General features: G+C 50.4%; 5 protein-coding genes across 5 annotated transcripts; 2 read left to right on the top strand and 3 right to left on the bottom strand.

The window, feature by feature from the left end:
• Window positions 1–671: 671 nt before the first annotated feature.
• Window positions 672–4,490, top strand: EPUS_05213 (uncharacterized protein; the record flags this gene model as incomplete). The annotated part of the gene is made up of 4 exons (XM_007805770.1): window positions 672–2,614; window positions 2,830–2,935; window positions 3,078–3,895; window positions 3,947–4,490. 4 exons carry the CDS (start codon window positions 672–674, stop codon window positions 4,488–4,490), a joined length of 3,411 nt encoding a protein of 1,136 aa, XP_007803961.1.
• A 2,388-nt stretch (window positions 4,491–6,878) lies between these two features.
• Window positions 6,879–7,954, bottom strand: EPUS_05212 (Cell division control protein 42; the record flags this gene model as incomplete). Its single annotated transcript, XM_007805769.1, has 4 exons — window positions 6,879–6,944; window positions 7,008–7,386; window positions 7,653–7,772; window positions 7,833–7,954. 4 exons carry the CDS (start codon window positions 7,952–7,954, stop codon window positions 6,879–6,881), a joined length of 687 nt encoding a protein of 228 aa, XP_007803960.1.
• A 2,651-nt stretch (window positions 7,955–10,605) lies between these two features.
• On the top strand, window positions 10,606–12,207 carry EPUS_05211 (uncharacterized protein; the record flags this gene model as incomplete). Its single annotated transcript, XM_007805768.1, has 3 exons — window positions 10,606–10,747; window positions 10,845–11,516; window positions 11,576–12,207. The coding sequence occupies 3 exons, from the start codon at window positions 10,606–10,608 to the stop codon at window positions 12,205–12,207; spliced, it is 1,446 nt and encodes a 481-aa protein (XP_007803959.1).
• Window positions 12,208–13,016: 809 nt separating this feature from the next.
• EPUS_05210 (uncharacterized protein) lies at window positions 13,017–16,906 on the bottom strand (the record flags this gene model as incomplete). The annotated part of the gene is made up of 6 exons (XM_007805767.1): window positions 13,017–14,193; window positions 14,244–16,024; window positions 16,108–16,126; window positions 16,189–16,342; window positions 16,416–16,489; window positions 16,707–16,906. 6 exons carry the CDS (start codon window positions 16,904–16,906, stop codon window positions 13,017–13,019), a joined length of 3,405 nt encoding a protein of 1,134 aa, XP_007803958.1.
• An 897-nt stretch (window positions 16,907–17,803) lies between these two features.
• On the bottom strand, window positions 17,804–19,390 carry EPUS_05209 (uncharacterized protein; the record flags this gene model as incomplete). Its single annotated transcript, XM_007805766.1, has 3 exons — window positions 17,804–18,962; window positions 19,018–19,286; window positions 19,343–19,390. The coding sequence occupies 3 exons, from the start codon at window positions 19,388–19,390 to the stop codon at window positions 17,804–17,806; spliced, it is 1,476 nt and encodes a 491-aa protein (XP_007803957.1).
• Between the last annotated feature and the right edge of the window lie 142 nt (window positions 19,391–19,532).

Genomic DNA, 19,532 nt, shown 5'->3' with positions numbered 1-19,532 from the left:
AAGATTTATGCATTCGTGGAAAAATATGGTGCAAAGCAATTCAGCAGGAAAGCAAACCCACCAGGCAGCAGAGTCGTGGCAACTTTCAGGCTTGCAGGATTATCGAGATCTCCATAAATGAGTCATACATGATAAATCAATCAAACACCACAAAAGCTGGGCAATAGACACTTGAGCTTTAAACACCCTATTGTTCACATTGAACGTGACCCCTGGTGAAGCTTGCAAACTGCGGGTTACCCCTGAATAGATCAAACCTGCCAGGACAGCCATTCATGACATTGTTACGAACACTATTGTGCATGGTGATTTCTTTCTAAGAGCCAGACAACTATCATCATCTTTGTGAGATAATCAATTGTCAAACAAGGAATGATTTCCCTGTGTCCTGGTGCTGAGCTGGATTCTCCCCTGATTTTTACTTACTTGGCATTCATCTAGCTCCGTCTGCATCTTGACTTACTCGCTCATTGATCCTCAAGCACCCTCTTCATCGCGCACCACACCCTTGACCACGATGCGCTGAGACTCGGTGAGATTAGAGCAACAGGTCTGGCAGTAATTCATCATCCTCTAGACCCCGTTTCTCTGAGGCTAACAATCTTACCTAGGCAGGTGTACAGAGTCGTGGTTGAAGGAAGTCCGGGGTCCCGGGCGCTGCTCTCTCCGCCATGGCAGCCCTTCGCGGACCCTCGACGACACGTAAGAGTTCCAGGTTCTCGAGTCCTGCGACCCTTCCGAGGGTAGAAAGAGAGACAGTAAACAGTGTCAATGACGTGACGAGAGCAAGAGAAAGCTCGAAGACATTCTTGGATCAGTGGGTCGAGCCACCGCTACGTGCAGCAGCTCCCAGTTTCGAGGACCATCGTGGGTTGGAGAGGGTCGGAGTGCTGGAACATTTCCAACCACTTGGTCAACCGCCTACGCAGAAACTTATGCAGAAATTAAAGCTGGCGCCCCCGAGGCCAGGCCGCGCAACCCCAGTGCAGAGCGAGGAAGTCAGCACTCCCACGACCCATGTGGAAGAAATGAGCACCGCCTCGCCAGCTGAGGAACCGCTCAGAGCTCACTCAGTAGATGAGGGTACGATGAGGGCCGAGTCTATTCCTCCTATCAGGGTGCACGAAGAGAATGATGCAGATTATCGTCCAGCTGTGCCACCCGCCCTGGTCATCACAAGACCCAAAATGCCACCCAGAAACAGTGTCAGTATTCCACCTACGCCGTTGCCAACTGGCGGCTATATATTTCATGGTCATTATCACCCCGAAACCATCAAACAGCATGTTGAGGCTGCCGTGAGGAGAGCGGAACTTCAGAGTCCCGATTTAGCCCTGGGGATACGCAAACTCTGCGCTGACAGTGAGCTTGATCCCGCGCTATGGGCCGTCCTGGATGCTATATTGAATCAATCAGCAACCAAGGAGCAGTGGAGGTTATTTCGTCGCTACGTCAAGGAGGGTAAGAAGGAGTATTCCCGGCACAGTACGCCGACTGCCAAAGCCACATCGCTTGCGCTTGCAGCTAGCAACCAGCGTTATACGCCAACACAAACCAGCACACCCACAAAAACTGCCTACTCAGCACCAGTTCAGCTGCCAGAAGCTGCACCGCCATTTTCGCAGCCATCCTCGCAGCCTGTACACATCTTCCATCCTCAGCCAACCCTACCCGTTCAACCCCCTTCATTTTCGTCACCTCCTAAACATCCGCCAACACAGCCATCACCAGTTCACCAGCACCGGATGCCATCACCAACCATATCAGCACCACCAGTAGCTCAACCTCTCCGGTCATCATCGCCCGAACAAGCTGCCGATAAGTCACCCATTGTCACAAATGGCGAAAATGTGGAGACCAGGACATTCCAGGAAGGCCTTCAGAATCTGGAGCGAACGAGTCCGAAACGATCACAAAGCGTGTCCAGTTCATCATCACTGTCATCAGCCAAATCACTTGATGCAGAGACATTTGCGCCGGCGATCAATGAGGAAGCTCAGATCAACGGAACAAGGGCTGCAGCCAAGTCAGGCCTGGATCAACGCCAAGCTGCTGCCCACAAACCAGGCGCCAACAAATCCCGCGCCCCCAAGATTGGTTTGTTTTCCGTCTTTCCTAACACCAACAAGACCAATGCCAGAAAACAACAAGCTGGCTCCGAAATTGATGAGCTGGAGCTCTCGAGGCGAAGACAGCGACTGCAACAAAACCAAACTTTCCATGAAGACTACACCAGCAGATTTTACACGGGCGAAAGCAGCGAGCGTGCTGTGCTGGCTCACAGCCCATCTTGTCGAGTCGAGAATTTTTCTACTTCCGTCCAAGTACCTGTAACCCATTCCCAGAGTCTCAGCACTTCTCAAGACACGTTATCGTCTCCAGCTGATACGCTTCCTTCAGCTGATTTTGGCCTCCGCGACGGCATCAGCAAAAAGCGGTCGAGAGATGAAACCGAAATCGACGAGGAGGAAGTTCAGACGCCACGGTCATCCCCTGGGCTGTTGTTGGTCCCTCCACCGCCGGGCGCGGCCAGTATTTCTCGATCAGGCACCCCACGAGGTACCCAAATGCCCCCAACAAAGAAGGCCAAGAAATCTGCACGTGTCATGGTCTCGTAAGTCAGAACCTCTATTCTTGTTGCTATTTCATTTGTCTTTCCGTGGTGCGTCCCCGTTGGCGTCTAGCTGAATTACGTGTCGTGGTGCGACACGCATCTGGCTTTAAAAGCTTGGTGACAGGTGAAGAGCATTAAGCTTCAACCAGCTTTGACAATTTTGCATACATTACATCGGGTGTCTTGAATGATAAGCTGATCGTTCAATTATACAGACCTAACAAGCCCAGAAATGGCGGCATCGTGGCTGGATTTGCACGTGCGGGGCCTGGAAGAGATAGAGATTCGACGGTCGGGAACGGCATTGACTCCAGCGAAGAGGTAAGCCAGCCCGGAGTTGACCCCAGCCTTTTCATTGGCTCACCACATTTCATCATGCGATTTTGCTGTGCTGCAACCGTCGTTGCGAACACCTGTTCTGCACATGCTCTCATCGATGTTGTTTACTGATTTCATTTGATAGGAAAACAACGACTTCTGCGCAGCATGCGGCTCCAATGGTCGGCTTCTCTGCTGTGATGGCTGTCCGAATTCCTTTCATTTCTCCTGTTTGGATCCGCCTATGAAAGGTCCACCAGAAGGCTCATGGTACTGTTCTCGATGCGTTGCTCGTCAAAACCGTGGCCCTGCAGAAGTCAACGGGTTCCTCGGTCGACTCATTACTCGATCTGACGACATCAACCCAATGCAGTTCGGCTTACCGGCCCAGCTTGAAGAGTACTTTGACGGCATTCGGAGTGGCGAAGGAGGCGAGTACGAGGACGTTGGCCTTTCAAGAACTCACGTATCCGATGTCAAGATGAACCGGGCTGGGTTCATTGAAGAACCTGACTACAAGCGACTGAAAGATGCCAAGGGTAACGTCATCTTCTGCTACCGTTGTCGATTGACTTCCAATGGCAAGCGAGATATCATACCTTGCGATTTCTGTCCGTATCGGTGGCACCTTGACTGCCTTGATCCACCTTTGGCAGTGCCGCCTCGGCGGCGACATGGCGATAAGCCCAACGCCACGTGGAGATGTCCTTTACACGTTGACAACGATCTTCGAAATCTAGGTAACAGCGAAGAATCTGGGCTTGGACGACAGCCTAGGCATCGTATACCAAAGAACCCCATACCTGTTGATGTCAGTATAAGTCGTGGGGTCAGAAACAACGGGATCATTGATGTTGAACTAATGAAGGATGATGAGCGCATCGATGATGTGGAGATGCTTGGGACGATCTACCGCTTACCAGAGAGAGGCATTCGGCTTGATTTTCTGGAGCGGATTCGAAGGTAGAATCATGAAAGTGGTCCTCAGAGGGAAAGCATACTGACTCTATCTAGATCCAGATACGAAGATATGATTACTCGACAGCAATACGCCGCACACGTACGAGACTACAGCAAGCTCAAAAGGCCATCAAATGCCCCATCAGACATGCTTGACTCTACGTCCTCTGTCCCGAACACCCTTATCAGCAATGCCGCCGCTGCAAATTCCACTCTCCGTGCAAAGACCTTACGAGAGCAACAAGCAGTCCTCAGCCTCCAAGCCCTTGCCCAGCAAGACGAAGTGTCTGAAATGGCGCTCGGAAATCAAATCGCAGACCTTACCGATAAATTGATCCTCGGTGCCGGAGAAGACGTGGTAGGGCTAGCGGAGAAGGAAGAACGAGAGCAATTGGAGGTCTTTCGGGGCCTGGTCGAGAAGAGATTGCGTATCCTCAAGTCCGATGGCAAGAATGATACGAAAAGTTTAAGGAGTAACGGCGGTGGAAGAGTTGTGGTTAATGGCGCTGGGAAGCGAAGTAGGGGGTCAAGTCCGTTGGGCATCTTGAAATCAACATCGACTCTTGGCTCTAAGAGTAAGAGTCGTGGGAGGAGTTGAACTTCATGGGCAGGGCGGTGGAAGACGACTTCACGCTCGAAGGTGACCTTCGACGTTGAGGATTCTTGTGCATGGAACATGCATCATGCATCATTTTCCTTTTTCCAAGTCATGCCATCTGCTATGTTGATATCATTGGGTCGATGGTCATAGGGAGACAAAGAGGAGATCTCATCATCATCATCATTACAGCACGGCAAAAACAGAACGGCAGGGAAACACGACAGAGCACACAGAGAACTACTAGTTGGGCTTCAGACGAAAGAACATCGGCCAGGCTGCTGTTTCTTCTCCCTTTAGCGTTTTAAATTTCTTGGAAATAAAAAGAGGCCAGATGAGAAGGAGAGAGCGTGGTGGGCTCGTCCTGTCTGCTAGTTTAGTAGTAAGGGTATCGAGAGTAGAGAAATGAGTGGCGCAAGCAAAAACTTGAAGACCATACCATGGCATGGCATGGCGTGACTGACGTGCCTGCTACATCGTGTTATAGCAGATCAGATCAGATCAGATCAGATCAGATCAGATCAGATCAGATTCCCATGCAAGAATATACGCCCCGTGTTTTTCTGTCTCTCTTCCCCTCCAGTTTTAGCAGGTCACTACTACCAGCCCCAAAACGACCCTCTCCTCCGGCTAACTACATGCAAACCTCCCCCTTTCCCTTTGTGCGAACCCACTGCAGTTAGACAAGCAGGGTGAAGGTACTCGATATGTGTGGCATATCAAGAGATGAGTTAATCAATCCCACCAGCAAGGGGCCCCGAGTCGACGACGACGACAGTGGGTGTGGAAATCGCGCGCTCTGCACAGTGTCAGGGAAAGGGGGGGAGGGGGGGGAGCTACTGCTCAGCAACGCACCTGCTCGAGGCAGTAGGCAGTCTCCCTCTCTCTCTCCCCCCACTCTTCCTCTCCTTTGTCCTTTGTCCTTCTGTCGCTCTCCCTCGCTCTTACATACTCCCCTTCGTACCCTCCCTCAGAGCGTGTAACGAACCCAGCAACCCTACCTGCCTACCTACCCACCCACTTCATCAATTCAGCTCAACCACCACAGAACCCCAGGGAGCATGCTGCTGATCTTGCCCTCACTTTCTCCATCATCGCATTGCGCTCTCCTAGAGAATCCGTCGTCGCTTCCTCTATCTCTGATGGGCTGGGCCCGCTGTCTGTATGAGGTCAGTGCGGCAGGTATGAGGAGTAAGAGGGGGAGGGAGGTCGCAGTGCGGCGCAGTACGGACATGATGGGGGTTGTTGTGGGGATGGGAGATAGGTGGCTTGCTAGTTGGCATTTAGGTCATTGGTGGACTGGACTTGTTGATGATATCTAGGGGTGAGAAGAGGTGAGATGGGTGACAGGAGGGGGCAGGGTAGTTGAGCATGAAAGTTTTGTTTTTTGGTCATTGTGTGGGAATAAGGATTGTGGGTGGCTGTCTGTGTGATGGGATGACAATAGATAGCAGTCAACCTTCTTGGTTCCCCGTTTGAAGCAGTCAGAGAAGAGAGACAGAGAGGATGGAGTCTCTGCATGTGTGACTGCGTGCTGGCTGCAATCCAATGGGATCTGGGAAAAGAATTAATCAGACATGCACATACTAATCCTCTTTGTTAATGTGCTTGAGAACTTTGGTGTGCAGTATGCTATGCAACCAATGCAGTCCTTCGGCCATGGAAACGCTGTCAATCAATCCACGTTGTGGTTCGACGAGGCGCTTAAGGAGAGCGTAGGTTCTCAATCGAGAAACATCCTATGTGGTGGACAGCTGTGATGGGGTCCAAGGTTTGGAAGAGTGGCTCAAATGCACTGGCTGCTCACGCAAAAGAAAGGCCTCGTTCTCTGCATTTGGATGTGATGGTGGAAATGTATTGAGCAGCCGGAGATAAAATACTGGCAGGGGAAAGAGACAACACAAGAGAGCACAATCACAGGGTTGGCTCAGCAAGAGATATTTGAAGGAGAGGCTCGTGTGGTCTTGAGACTGTTACACACTGTGAAGGTCTGCACAGCCAACGTGTTTGATTCAATACTTATCCTTGAATCGACAGTGCGGATCTGCCCGTTGGCGAAGTGAGAGCCTGGATCATTCGATTGGCAGTGTGATACATGCATTGCGTACAAATGAACAACAATCCCTGGCTGTGCAATTCGTCAGGCTCGTACCATGTCGACGCCTTCGACCATGGGAAAGCCTTAGAAGGACACTCTGGAGATCTAACGCTTTATCACGACCGCATAGCAAAGGATATTTTTGCGCCAGTTCTTCCCAAGAGAAGTTGTCCAAGACCTTGTCCGGATACTGCTCGATAGTCAGAGCTCAGACACCTGAGATTGGTGGAAGTTGCACTGAGAGTTCTTACCCATGCGCCTTCTGAATTTGCGTTCACAATTGTTATCGCTTAGAGAATAACACACTTGCTCTTGTTTGTCTTCTTTGGGGGAGGCTCGAGGGCTGCCACGATAGCCTGCAAGTCACCATGTGTTAGACTGACGACGGCAGCCTAAAACCAAGCTGGAGAGGGTTGTACCTCATCAAAGACATCCTTCAGTTTGTACTGTGTCAGAGCACTGCATTCAACGTATTTCACTGCACCCAGCTCTTTCGCCATCCTCTCACCATCTTGCTTCATGACTGGGGTCATCTTCTGCTTTGCCAGCTTCTCCCTGACTGCAGCCTCATCCCGTAGATCGGTTTGTGTGCCAACAATCAGACATGGTACTCCAGGGCAATGATGATGTACTTCTGGGAACCATTTTTCGCGGACGTTTTCGAAGGATGCAGGGGAAGTGACGGAGAAGCAAACGAGGAACACATCTGTTTGAGGGTAGGAGAGTGGGCGCAGCCGGTCATAGTCTTCTTGACCTGCTGTATCGAAGAGACCTAGAGTGTACGGTTCATCGCCGATCCTATAAATGAGGTGTTAGTTTCAGAATAGTAAGTGGTTCACAGGTAGTTTGCTGGAAATTTTCAATCCGGCTCAGACTGTTGGATCACGTGGGCCTTGCTCACAGCTTGCCTCTTGCTGGGCTTTGTGTCTAGGCCATCTCTTCAGTGCAGCTGCCAGCCCGTTTGCATATATGCTCTCTCCTTTACCAGCATGATTCAGAGGCCAGGAAAACGAGCGGAAGGGAGCGGAAGGGAGCGCCAAGTTCAGAGTCGCTTCGTTACTCACATTACTGTCACAGCATAATTGTCAAAGACTGTAGGCACATATTCCGACGGAAACTTGTTCGTTGTGTAGGATATCAAGAGACACGTTTTGCCGACAGCACCGTCTCCAACGACAACACACCTATCAGGCAGCTCCGATTAGTGTGCGCATCTGGGTAGGTATGACTGAGCTCCAACTCACTTGATTGTTGCCACAACCATTGCGGGATTGTTAACAGCAGGCAGAGGATGACGGCGGTCTGCTTCGAGGCATTGTGAGGAGTCATTCTTTTTGATAGCGGAGCGGAGTCGCTTGAACATCATCGTGACTTACGATAGAGAAAGTAATAGAATAAGCCCGATGGAGATGGAGTAGCAGCAGAGACCAAAGGTTAAGGCAGCTTCCGTGGTGGTCATTCACTGGTCCCCCTGGCGGCAGCCGTGTGTTTCTGGTGACAGTGCGGTGTTCAGGGTGACTCTGCTCAGCAAGCCCTTCCTGAAGGCATTAGCATGTCATTCTTTTAAACGTTGGTGCATTTAAAACCTACACAAGCTTGGACAAATTGGTGAGAAAACGACCACCCTTTGATTGCTGAGCGGAGGCGAGCGGAGGCAAGGGTCGACGCTCTCTGACTGCCACAACAACACGGAAGGTTCACTTCAGCGGTTAAATTGACATATGAGTACAGGGCCGGGCTTGAGAATGGACGACAGCGAGAAGGGGAGGTCTGGAAGGGGACAGGCCAGGTATAGGGATAAGGAGGTGCTTCTCGAATGCCTCAACTAACCTTTCTTGGAGGCGAGGGACCTACTCTCTACAGCCTAGTGAATTTCGCGGCAATGGATTCCATCCCCTCGCCCCCAGGGAAGCGGTCGGGCACCTCAGCAGGTGAAGCAATGCATCCTGAATTCAAATTCAATGCAGCTGTGCACATTGCTGTTGTTTGGCTATCCTGCAACACCTGTTGACAGATGAAGCTACTACGGAACCGTGCCAATCCTTGCTGCTGTCTGGTCCGACCCAAAGTCGTGCCAGCGGCAAAGTATGGCGGCAGAAAGAGCTGATCAGCCAATTGACAAGAAAAGAGTGATCATGAAAGCAAGACAACCCCTGATGCTGTTGCTTGTTCAACTGTTCTTTGTCTCAACCTCCCCGTCAGCCACTCAACCTTGCCATAACTCCCTAAGCGAACAACCTGGGAAGAGAACTGTGGTGCGTGCCGTCCACCATCACAGCGCTGGCTGACCAGTACTCGTCTCGGAAGAGAATCCAAAGCTGCTCATCTGCACTGGGACGAGGGTAATATGGATCATTTACGCAAAATGTGTCTACCGCTTCGTCTACTCCATTTTGGTCCATGGAAATCTCACGGCATTGGTTAAAATCCAGCAGCCAGAGGCTTACCACTTTCCATAATGCTCCATTTAGTCATAAGTGACGAAGGTCTGTCGCTTTCAATATCTGTGGGTGTCGGCTTCGAATAGTGTGTTTCAGGTAGGCGTCCTCCAAGCACAAAGTCGACGTCCCTCGCATTGAGCCTGAAGTGCCAATGCATCATCGCCAAAGCAGCTGCCATTGATCGAGCATACCGCGTGGTTTCAATCCCGAGATCAATCAGTCGCTGAAGATCCATCTTGAAATTCCGCAAAGCAAAGAAAAACCGTTGGGGTGCGCCAGAGGTCCACAATCCCCTTTTTCGTCCAAGATATACTCTGATAAGACAATCACCATTCGCTTTATCCGCCTTTGCTCGTGCCTACAATGGCTCCTATACGCAATACTCGTTGACTAGGCGTTACGAATGATGAAAAGCAGCGCATATTGTTCTCCCACCATGATGAATCCCTGGCGCTTATGAAATGCTACACGCGTGGTAAGCAGGGGAGGTTACCAAACGTGCCTGCCAATTTGTCGAAGCTCGCTTCGATCGCTAGGCGACTGACATAGTCATGATGGAGGTCATTATCTACGGTTTTTAGGGCTTTCTTGATCACGTCTATTCTTTGGGGTTGCTCGAAAATGATGCCGCAACCTCCATAACCAATGATTCTCATTTCTGAGCTTGTATCGGTACTAATAGAGGATGTTTCTTCTACCAGGAATGTGTTCGGTAGAGTCCAACCCGGATGCAAAGTTTTCCGGAGCACATCTCGAGGGCTGTCCCATTTTAGAATTTCCGTCTCTTGAGTGGTTGACTCCGTCTACTCTCGAATCTGTTGCTGGATAAGTATGCTTTGGCTGCCTGTTTAGAAAAATTGATATCGTCCAACTGCTACGTGCTTTGTGGAAATAGAGAGGGTGGCGGAGGTCTTTTCTTGTGCTGGCATCTTCCTGGAGTTGCGGTTTCTCCAAGTGTGAATGTGCTCAAGAGACCAAAGTAGGATTTGTGCATGGTAAACTTTCCTCCACATTGCACTTTACCTAATAGAGAGTACTAAACGTAGGCATACCTTTCCGAATGAAAGGAGTTAGTGATCCCGCTGAGCCAGGTCTTTATTCTTCTGCTAAACAGTAAACAGATGAGAACCCGATGGTCAATCATTGAAGACACATTCATCATATTCATACCAATGCGGAGTGCAAAGAGGCAAGAATTAGCCAGTTCTGCTGACAAGCAAGGGCGTGATGGGCTACCATCGTCAGAGTCGCCATCCATTACAATGATGCTTGAGAAAGTTTAACTGACTTAACTAACTTAATTAGTAGTTAGATTGATCTCCTTAAATCTCCATGTGACTAAGCAAGCCTTGGCACCACCACACCACACTCCCACTGGCCTCCACTGAAACTTTGCACCCCTCTCTGAAGGGTACTCGGTACAATCTCCCTAATCTGCACGCCATAAGCTGGAAGCTGGCCTTACAGCATTCTCCTCTATCTAGCAGACATATCAAACATCTAGTAGTATGGCGGCGAACGGCCACCGAGGTGCGAAGGCTGGTGTTATCCTACCCTCAAAGTGCCCACAATAACAATGCTGTCAGCCTCGTCAGTTGCTTCAAGTGCTGGTACCGTCATGGCCGAGGCTTCTAGGCTCAGCAAGGAGGGTCAGAAGGCTAGCAAAGGGAAGCTGAAGAAGCCACCACCGTTCCCAAGAAAGAATTCCGATATGAATGGTAGGTTGCTTATGGGTGGTAGTCAAAGCCTGTCACATTTTACGTACAGGCCTAATCTTGATTACCCATATCGAAGCTGTGCTTATCTGTTGTTAAGTCTCCACCAAGTCTGCCGTATCATCCGGCTCTTCCTCACCCATCCTTCCCGAAATGGACGATGATACTATGGCAGCCTTTCCGAGTGGTGAACCAAGAAAAGAGAAAATAGATCTGGTAATTTGCAAGCACTGCAAGCGGAACGTCATGAGGCTTCATGCCAAAGAACACATATCTGGTTGTTTGAAGTCGAAGCAAGAGAAAGCCCGCAGGAAAAAAGAGGCGAGGGATGCGGCAGCCCGGGCGAAGGAGAAGGCGGAGAAAGGAGGTGACGACAAAGACGACGATGTTTCCGATAGCGAGATCAAGGTTGACAGCAAGTCCGGCGCTTCGGGAGCACGGAAATCTACTACCAAAACCTCGAATGGGAACAACGACGAGTCGACAAAGAAGAGCAAGAAGCGCAAGGCAGACGGGGAGGAGGACAAATCCGAGCCCAAGAAAAAAAAGAATAAGAAGGATGAGCCGAAGCCAAAGGCTGCTCCCAAACCTAAAGGGCCTGTTGACGTGGAGAAACAGTGTGGCGTGGTACTTCCCAATGGCGCTCAATGTGCCAGGAGCTTGACATGCAAAAGCCACAGTATGGGGGCCAAACGTGCGGTACCAGGACGAAGTCTGCCATATGATATGCTACTGCAAGCCTACCAGAAGAAAAACCAAGCGCGACAACAAAGTATATTCCCCATCTGAAAGTCCCCAAAGTTTCCCACCATGCTAACCACCCATCAACAGAAGCCGCTATCTCCGCCAACGCCCCTGCCCTCTACGACTCCGACCCGGATGACCCTTCCAACATCAACGGCGCCCCTATCGACTCGGACTCAGAACGCGACGCCGTCATGACATCCCTCGCCCGCAACTTCAACCCCGCATATCTCCACTCCGCACCCGTCTACAGCCCTACGAACCCGGTCCGAGGTCCCCAACCACTCGCAACCCACACCATCTTCCCAACACGACGGAAATACCAATTGGTGCGCATGAAGGAGATGCTGTCGAATGCTCTGAGCGGGAACAGAGGCGGTGGCCTATTTGCGGTGCAGGATCCGAATCACGGAGTGCAACAGCAAAGTGCCAGACAGACATTCTTTCCGGGTTCAGCAGGGGGTACTGGCGGCGGCGACGGGGGCGGGAGTGGCGGTGGCGGGATAATAGGAAGTGACGGCTTCGCCATCCCGAGCGCCATCAGTGTTCCCTCGACGGCGAATTCCACTGCTGGAGATCCAATGGCAGAGGCGCAGAGGAGAGCCATGGCAGCTACGGGCACAGGAGGCACGGCGACCGGCACTGGCATCGGTATGGGCATTGGCCAGAAGAATCCGTCAAGGAGACCGACCGTCGCTGTCGCCGCTGGCGCTGACTAATTAATCGCGTGCTCAGCGGAGCATATGTTGGATATCTGAACCTTAACCTACGTAGTGAGCAGAATCGCGAAATCTGAAAACCCAATAAAAATACACACTCTATCCTAGACAGTATACGAGAAACCGGCACAGTGACTTGACTACCAGCTCACACCCTACAAGGCCACAAGGTCACACGGGGGTTGGGGTATTGATTGAGCTACCATCCCTCCTTCACGCCTCACCTACAGCATACTGCCGTATTACGCCTCGAACCATCATCAAGCCACCGTGCAAGTTATCCGGTATAGATTAGATAGATAAATAGGTAGCAGTCGACCACAACAATTCAGCACTCATCCATCTCATTTGTAACTTACTACCGAGCGCAGCGCAGCGCAGCGCAATATCGCCTTGCCGCACGCACACGCACGGCAAAAGTGCTATCTAACACAACCGGTAACAAAGTAGAGTAAGCGTTACAAGGAGCCAGAGCCCGTACATACATGTATATCCGCACTGAAGAGAGAGGTTCTGGACAAACAGATTGCCTTCGGGACGCGGCTTTTTGCATCTTCTTTTTTCTATTCTTCTTCTTCCGAACTTCGCACTTCGAACCTCAAACAATGAGTCGAGTCATGCTAGCTAGCCATGTAGCCATTCATTTTTTTTTCTTTTGATGTAAAACACACAACACCCCATAGGGAGAAAGCGTATGCACCGAGCACCAGAATCCATGCACAGAGTAAGCCGCATCCATTCATTTTCACGTTCATAAAATACACATGCAGAGACGCTTCACACCCCGTGCTGAGGGCGAACATGCAAGGTTAGAAGTTATACCTCCCGCCCTGCCTGCTCAAAACCTTACCGGTCCGATTTCTTGTCACCATCCCGATCGCATTTTTGCCTGCTCCGTCCTCCACCAATAGCGGCGTCGCATTGGGGTTCGGACCACCCACAGACACAGCGGTGCCCTTTCGATTATGGATCGTCCGCCCGCTCTTTGTCTTCAAGACTGGCGGGTCCATATGTTTATGCCCTAGCTCGCGGAGTGCCATTTCGTTACGCCAACGAAGACAGCGGTATTTGGTCGTACTGGTGTGATGGTCTTGATTAGCGTAGGGTTTTGTTCGTGTGGACATCCTGGTTGTCGGTGGCGGTGGAGGCAGGAGGTCTTGGTCCTGTTCCGATTCTGATGGCTTAGCGAGATATTCTTTCCTCTTCTCCATGTATCTCACAATGACTTCTCGCTGGTTTGAGAGTTCTTTTCTAAGCTTGATCTCACGATTACCTCTGGTATCCAGCCAGCCAATTAGCATATCAATCTGCTCTGGATTCTCGTAAAATCCCCATTGCTTTGCCGTGAATACGCTTGTAGGTCCTTCTTCCGCTCGTTTGCGTTCCGCTGGCGTCATCTGAAAGGTGCGGAAATACCGCTGGTTCTCTTCTGGACTCACATCAATGAAACCCTCTCTTTCCAAATCATCCGGACCCTGAACCCAGAGACGACCATTGGCGTATCCCGCGTCGGCTGTTGAGGCGTCGGGAAGCCCTTCGTATGGCATGGCGTTGCGCTCGAACCAGTAGTAGCGGTTCCAGAAGCGGTCTTTGCCTAGCACTCGGGTGCGCGGACAATCAGCTTCTCTTAGGTCGTTGTCTACGTTGATGATGGCATTTTCTTCTTTCCTGATCTTCTCTTGCGTCTGCTCAACTTTCTTCAGCACTTTCTGATAGTCTTTCGTCCCCTTGGCCTGCTTAGCTTCGACTGCTTTGAGTTTGCGCTCTTCCTCCTCTTCGCGCTTGCGCTTGCGTTCGACGGCTCGGTCGTTCCCACGGCGGAGGGCGCGATTCGATTGAGGTTCTTCGTCTTCAGTATCCACGATTGAGGTGTCTTCTTCTTCTATCTCGGCGTCTGGTGCTTCAACGAGCTCCGGGGGTGGTGTTGGTGACTTTTCTGGTTGTAAACGCCGACGTTCCTCATGATAAATTTTCAATTGGGCCATTCTGCCTTTGTCAGTACTGTTCAAAATCAATGGGGAGGTATGCAAGCTTACGCTTCTTTGCGAGCTCGCTGATGCTCAATCTTCGTCTTGCGGAGCTCCGTCATCTGTGCGCTCGACTCTTCTAAAAATGCCTTGACCGCCTTAGTCTCCAGAGTTAGCATGCAAATGATCTGCAAAGCCTTGACCCGCTTGTTGATGTCCATTGTAGAATATTGCAGCCAAGCTGTCCGCTGGGTAGGCTCTGCATCCAGCGGCGCCAGATGAGTTAGAATTTCGTCACAATCTGCTTGCAAACGTGAACGACCCGCAAGTTGATGTAGTAAACCGACCATGATAAGCTGCCACCCACCATTTCGGAAATCTCTCTTCCGAAGTCGTTGAATCCAGCCATATTCGCCAAACATCTCGGCCGCACGATGTATTCTTACGTCGGCTGTTGCAGAACGACTTCTAGAAGGCGGCTTCGCCTCTACCTTGTTCAGACTGCTTCGGGTTGTGCGTTTCACGGGTTTTTCGGGTTCGGGGGTTGGTGTTGGAGCAACGCTTGATCCTTCCACATTGCTTTCGTTCTCTCCCTCCTCATCATCTGAAGGCAAGTCTGGCAGAGAAATTTGGATTGCACCATTTTGATCGTTTTCGCCATTGACCAGCTTCTTGAGGATCGCACAATGGATCTCGTTGAAGAGCTCACAATCTACATCCATAGATGAAAATTGCATTGCTTCGACAAAGTCATCGAAAGTGAAGGAATCCAGCATGAAAACTTGGCAATACACGTTTATCGTGTTCCATGTTTCAAGCAGACTACCAACCGTGCTCATTAGTATGGGCATATCAGGATCGCTATTTGCGCCCATAGGGGTGTCCTGTGACAAATACTTTATTGCTGGTCGGTGGGTTCCATCTCTGACAGGAGCAACCTCAAGATCTTCGATTGGATACTTTATAGGCGGTGGAGGTGGTGGCTTCGGAAAGGACTTTGGAACTAGGTGAGGAAGTGGAGAGTGAGGTGTGCCATTGGTAGGGCTGTATTGATGCAGGTCGAAGGTGGTTTGAGCTGCCTTTGGAAGCACAAATGTCGGATGACCCTGAAGTGCTCGCTGATATTCCTGGAATTGCTCGTTCTTCATATTGGCAAGTTCTCCGGGTGACATTTTCGACTTGGGGCCTTTGATGGCTGGTTTGAGTTCCGGAAGCCCTCGCGAAGCCCAGAAATGGTGCATACCTTCCTGCTCTCCTTTCTTTGCTGCGGCATTGGCCTTACGCTCGGCGGCCTTGCTCCCATATTGGAGATGCGGTGGGACGGTCGTGTCTATGAAATATTTTACGGCAATCTCCGGTTTGACCAACCAAGGCGCGCCTGTCCAAGCTTCTCTGGTCACGGTGTTTTTGATGAAAGAACGGAGCATTTGCTTCGTGAAGGCTTTCCGGTCCCTCACGATGTGATCGTCGTCGACCAAGGCTTCTTCGTCTGCTCGTGCCATGAGTTGGACGAAGTACCTTGAAAATGCCTTGCGCTCCAACGATCCATCACGTCCGTGAAGTGCAGGGAATTTTGCCTTTTCACGAACCAAGCCATTGAGCCGATTGCCGTCATCCAGTACCACGGTGACCGTTTCACCGGGATAGAAGTCTTGCCTAAAGTCATCAAAGACCTGATCGACAAGATTGTCGATTCGGGAGGTAGTAGAGAATTGAACTCGACGCAACACCGGTTCTCGTAGAGCTTCCGGAAAAGAGCTATCCACCTCTTGTGAGCCAATGGCTTCGCTTTTCTGCGCATCGAAGAAATTCAAGCCTGAATGTCCAGTGATTTCACAAATAAATCGTTTCTAAGGAACATCAGTACCATGCGAAACAGCTTTTGCGGTGGCGCTCGGTGGTCTGAGCGAGTCACCCGATTAAAGAGACCAACCTGTTTCAAGAAGTCCATCCTAAATCGCAAGTCAGTAATAAGCTCTTAAGGTAGTAGTTCGACACTTGCCTATGGAGGTACGCTTCATAGTCAAGCAAGACTTCGTTTGTTTCTGGAATAACCCATATCTGGTTTGTTTTAGTAGATGCGGGGAGAAGAGGGTCGGGAGCATTGTGTCCACCCCAGCTCACCTCGGTATCATCATCCGGTATCGACGGTTTCGGAAGATACTGAACTGGTTTCCGTTTGAAGAGAACCTTTGCTGGTTAGTGCGGCAAGTGATGTCTCAAGGGATATCCCGCTCATACCATCGTTCCTATTTGGTTTATTCAGGTCTGATTGCACCGAAAGAGTAAGAAGGTCAGGGTGTATGTGCTGTGTTCTGGGGGGTATGTCAGTCCATGAGCTCATCAAGTTGCCTGCGGAGGGGTAGCCTGATATCGTAAGGCGGTATGATGAGTGTAGCGGAGGGGATTATACAGGATCTGAAGGGGCAAGCACAAAGGGCGACGGATGAAAGGGAAGCGGGAAATCTCTTTTCCAGTTGGGCAAGCTTGCCCTCCCCCCTTCCTGTCTGAGAGTGACGAAAGTAGACTTACATTCGAGAGTTCTGACGCGTGCCCGGGCCATGCGGAGAAGGAGGATCGGGGTAGGAGATGGATGAGGGCAGATTGTGGTAGAGAGAGGAGGTTGCGCAACGGTTGTGAAGGAGGATGGTGGAGGTAGAAAGATAGTGGAGGTGATGGTGGCCCTGGCGGAGCCAGACAGGCTTTTGCTGTGCCGGCGCGGGCAGAGCCATAGCATACTCGCATTTGGGCCACTTTTGGGTGACAAGACCAGACAAGGGCCACTACAGTGCTACTACAGCACAATTCCACCAACGGAAAGTAAGAACACGGAAAGTCTGCCGAACGGGAAGCATCATTAGCGTGGTACAAGTCGTGCACGCACGTCCCCCACAGCCACGCACCTGCCCCAAGGAACATCAAAAATTTATCCCTTACCCTCCCCGCCATCTTTCCTCCCTCCCCAAGCTGATTGTCCCCTTATCCCACCACCACCTCACATCTCACCCACTTTCTTACACTCGTTCCGCTCAGAATTACCAGGAGAGTTATTTTATAGCATCTAGAATCTTGTTGTGGTATGTATCATAGTATAGTACTTACATACGTCTCTCCGAAAAAGAACCATCATTGGCAAGCCATCCACGGGGTTATGGGGTTCGTGCTTGCTTGCCAATGCAGTTGAAGAATTTGGGGATAAGAATCCGTCACTGTCAAGAGCTCATTCAAAAAAGGCCCATCCGCTGAATGACTTTTTCCCTTTATCGTCAATGTTCTTCCTACAATGGCCATACGCACAGGTTAAAGAATATCCTGTCTTGTAGGGTGACCCAACCACAGTTTGGAATTTACTGCGCGCCATTCATTCTCGATAGAAGGAGAATTCTTCAGAGCGTATTGCTAGCTTACGGGATTTTGATGCCAGAAGCCTCCTGCATTTGGAGGGATTCTCGACTCCGCCAGGCCCTTCCATAAAGTAGAACTATCGCATTGGACTTATTTGTCCACTGAACATTGGCACCGTTAAAGGCCTCCCGTATCGAATCAAGCCATCATCAGCAAAGCAATCAGCCATGTGACAATCTCTCCTTCCATGACTTTGTTGCTCTCTAGTCGTCCACATATCCCGATCATTTCGGTGTGAAATAGACCACCATAAATCCTAACCAGCTACCCAGCACCCCAAGAGCACAGTAGGTGCTTGTGAACATCAATGGAAGAAACTCGTAACTGTCGCCAAACAAGAGACCATGTAGCAATGAGCAATACACTATCAAGGGTATCGAAATGGTAATATACAAAAACGAAAACCGGTCAAGCAGAAATACACGCGGCCGAACTGCCGCAGGTGCCAGTCGATCGAAAACATACAAAAACAGAATGAGCCAGCAGATAGAGTATGCCGTTTTGATGGGAAATTCTGCGGCGGTATACAAGAGCGGAAATAGTGATAAGTAACTAGCAACAGCCAGTGGACGGAAAGCACCAAGATGACGCCGGTCTTTCAGTGCCAGCATACTAAAAGGTATCAATACCAAGAGTATGGCTTTCTCATGAACATGCCATCCGAAGAGAAAGGAAGCGTAGCCGCAAAGTGTGATTGCGCCGACGAAGGTTTCCCAATCCGGTTGAAACCACAATTTGAATAGAGTGATTAATTGAAAGGCTAGCGTCAGGCCAAAACAGTGTTCTTTGGTGATCTCAGGCAAAACGGCAAAGTAAGTATCTCCGACCAGTCCTCGTGTCACGCTATGTAGTGCATTGTCGTTCACTGCAAGTCCTATACGGGGTGCAATACCAATAAGAACTCGATCGACGAAGGAGTAGATGGCCCAGATATTTGGCGCCCAATAGGCGTGACAAAGACCTCGCGAGAAGGGAAATAGCCGGCTCTTCAATTGCCCCAACTGCTTCCAGTAGAAGAAGGGTCCGAATGCGACGCAAGTAACGCCAATGATACTTGCGCCAAGTCGCATAGTATTTTGGTAGCGAGGACGAAATATCGACTTCGTGTCCAGACAGAATGCTCGAAGCAGGTATACGAAATAGGCGGGTGCCAGGTATAGGTAGATGTGTTTGAAACATAGCAGTAGCGCGAAGAGAATACCACTATACAACATCGTAGACTGCTTACGCGCCAGAACAATGGACAAGATGAGAATGCCGTACAAGAAGCCATTGTATTGAAAGTGAATATGGTCAATGATCAAGAAGCCTGGTGACAGAAAGATAGACAACACTGTCGCGTGAGAGGCATGACGATGGCTTAGAGGACTTGACTTGAGGTATCTGTACCGAGATCAGCTTCGTATGGAGAGAAGCTGCTGGTTCGACATAGCCGTACTGGTGCAAAGCAAAGACCAGCAATATCTCCGTCACAATCACAGAGCCTCGCTGGAAGTAGACTGTAGCCCAAGAGTCGTAACCCAGGTTCTCAATCTTCACCATTGCTGGGTCGGCTAATGCCGCTGGCCACGACAGTAGCCATTCGAAATAGGCAAAGAAGGGAGGATAATCAAGCGTCCATTCCGAAGTAGCTTCATAGTACCACTGTTTAACAGGCAATGAATGTGTAACGGCCAGCCAATTGCGATGCACCTCAAAGTCTGTCGACTTGCTGCACGCAGGTCAGCGAATGCCCATCTTGATATACGAGGATAAACACATACTAGGCAGGAAATAGCAGCAGCTTGAGTGCTGTTGCGACGACCGCGCATTGTGCAAGCGTTGGATAGATATCTGTCATGACACCCTACTGTTCAGAGTTTCTCAGAATTGTAGGAGGTGGAAAAGAGCAAACGTCACAATTTCCACGCTCGCGCTAGTGACAACCTTAATAATGGTTCTGCGGGAGCTCTG

The sequence above is a fragment of the Endocarpon pusillum genome (assembly GCF_000464535.1).
Source record: "Endocarpon pusillum Z07020 unplaced genomic scaffold scaffold4522, whole genome shotgun sequence".
Lineage (NCBI taxonomy): Eukaryota > Fungi > Ascomycota > Eurotiomycetes > Verrucariales > Verrucariaceae > Endocarpon > Endocarpon pusillum.
Note: the sequence above shows the minus strand (reverse complement) of the source record. Positions and strands in the feature narration are given on the sequence as shown.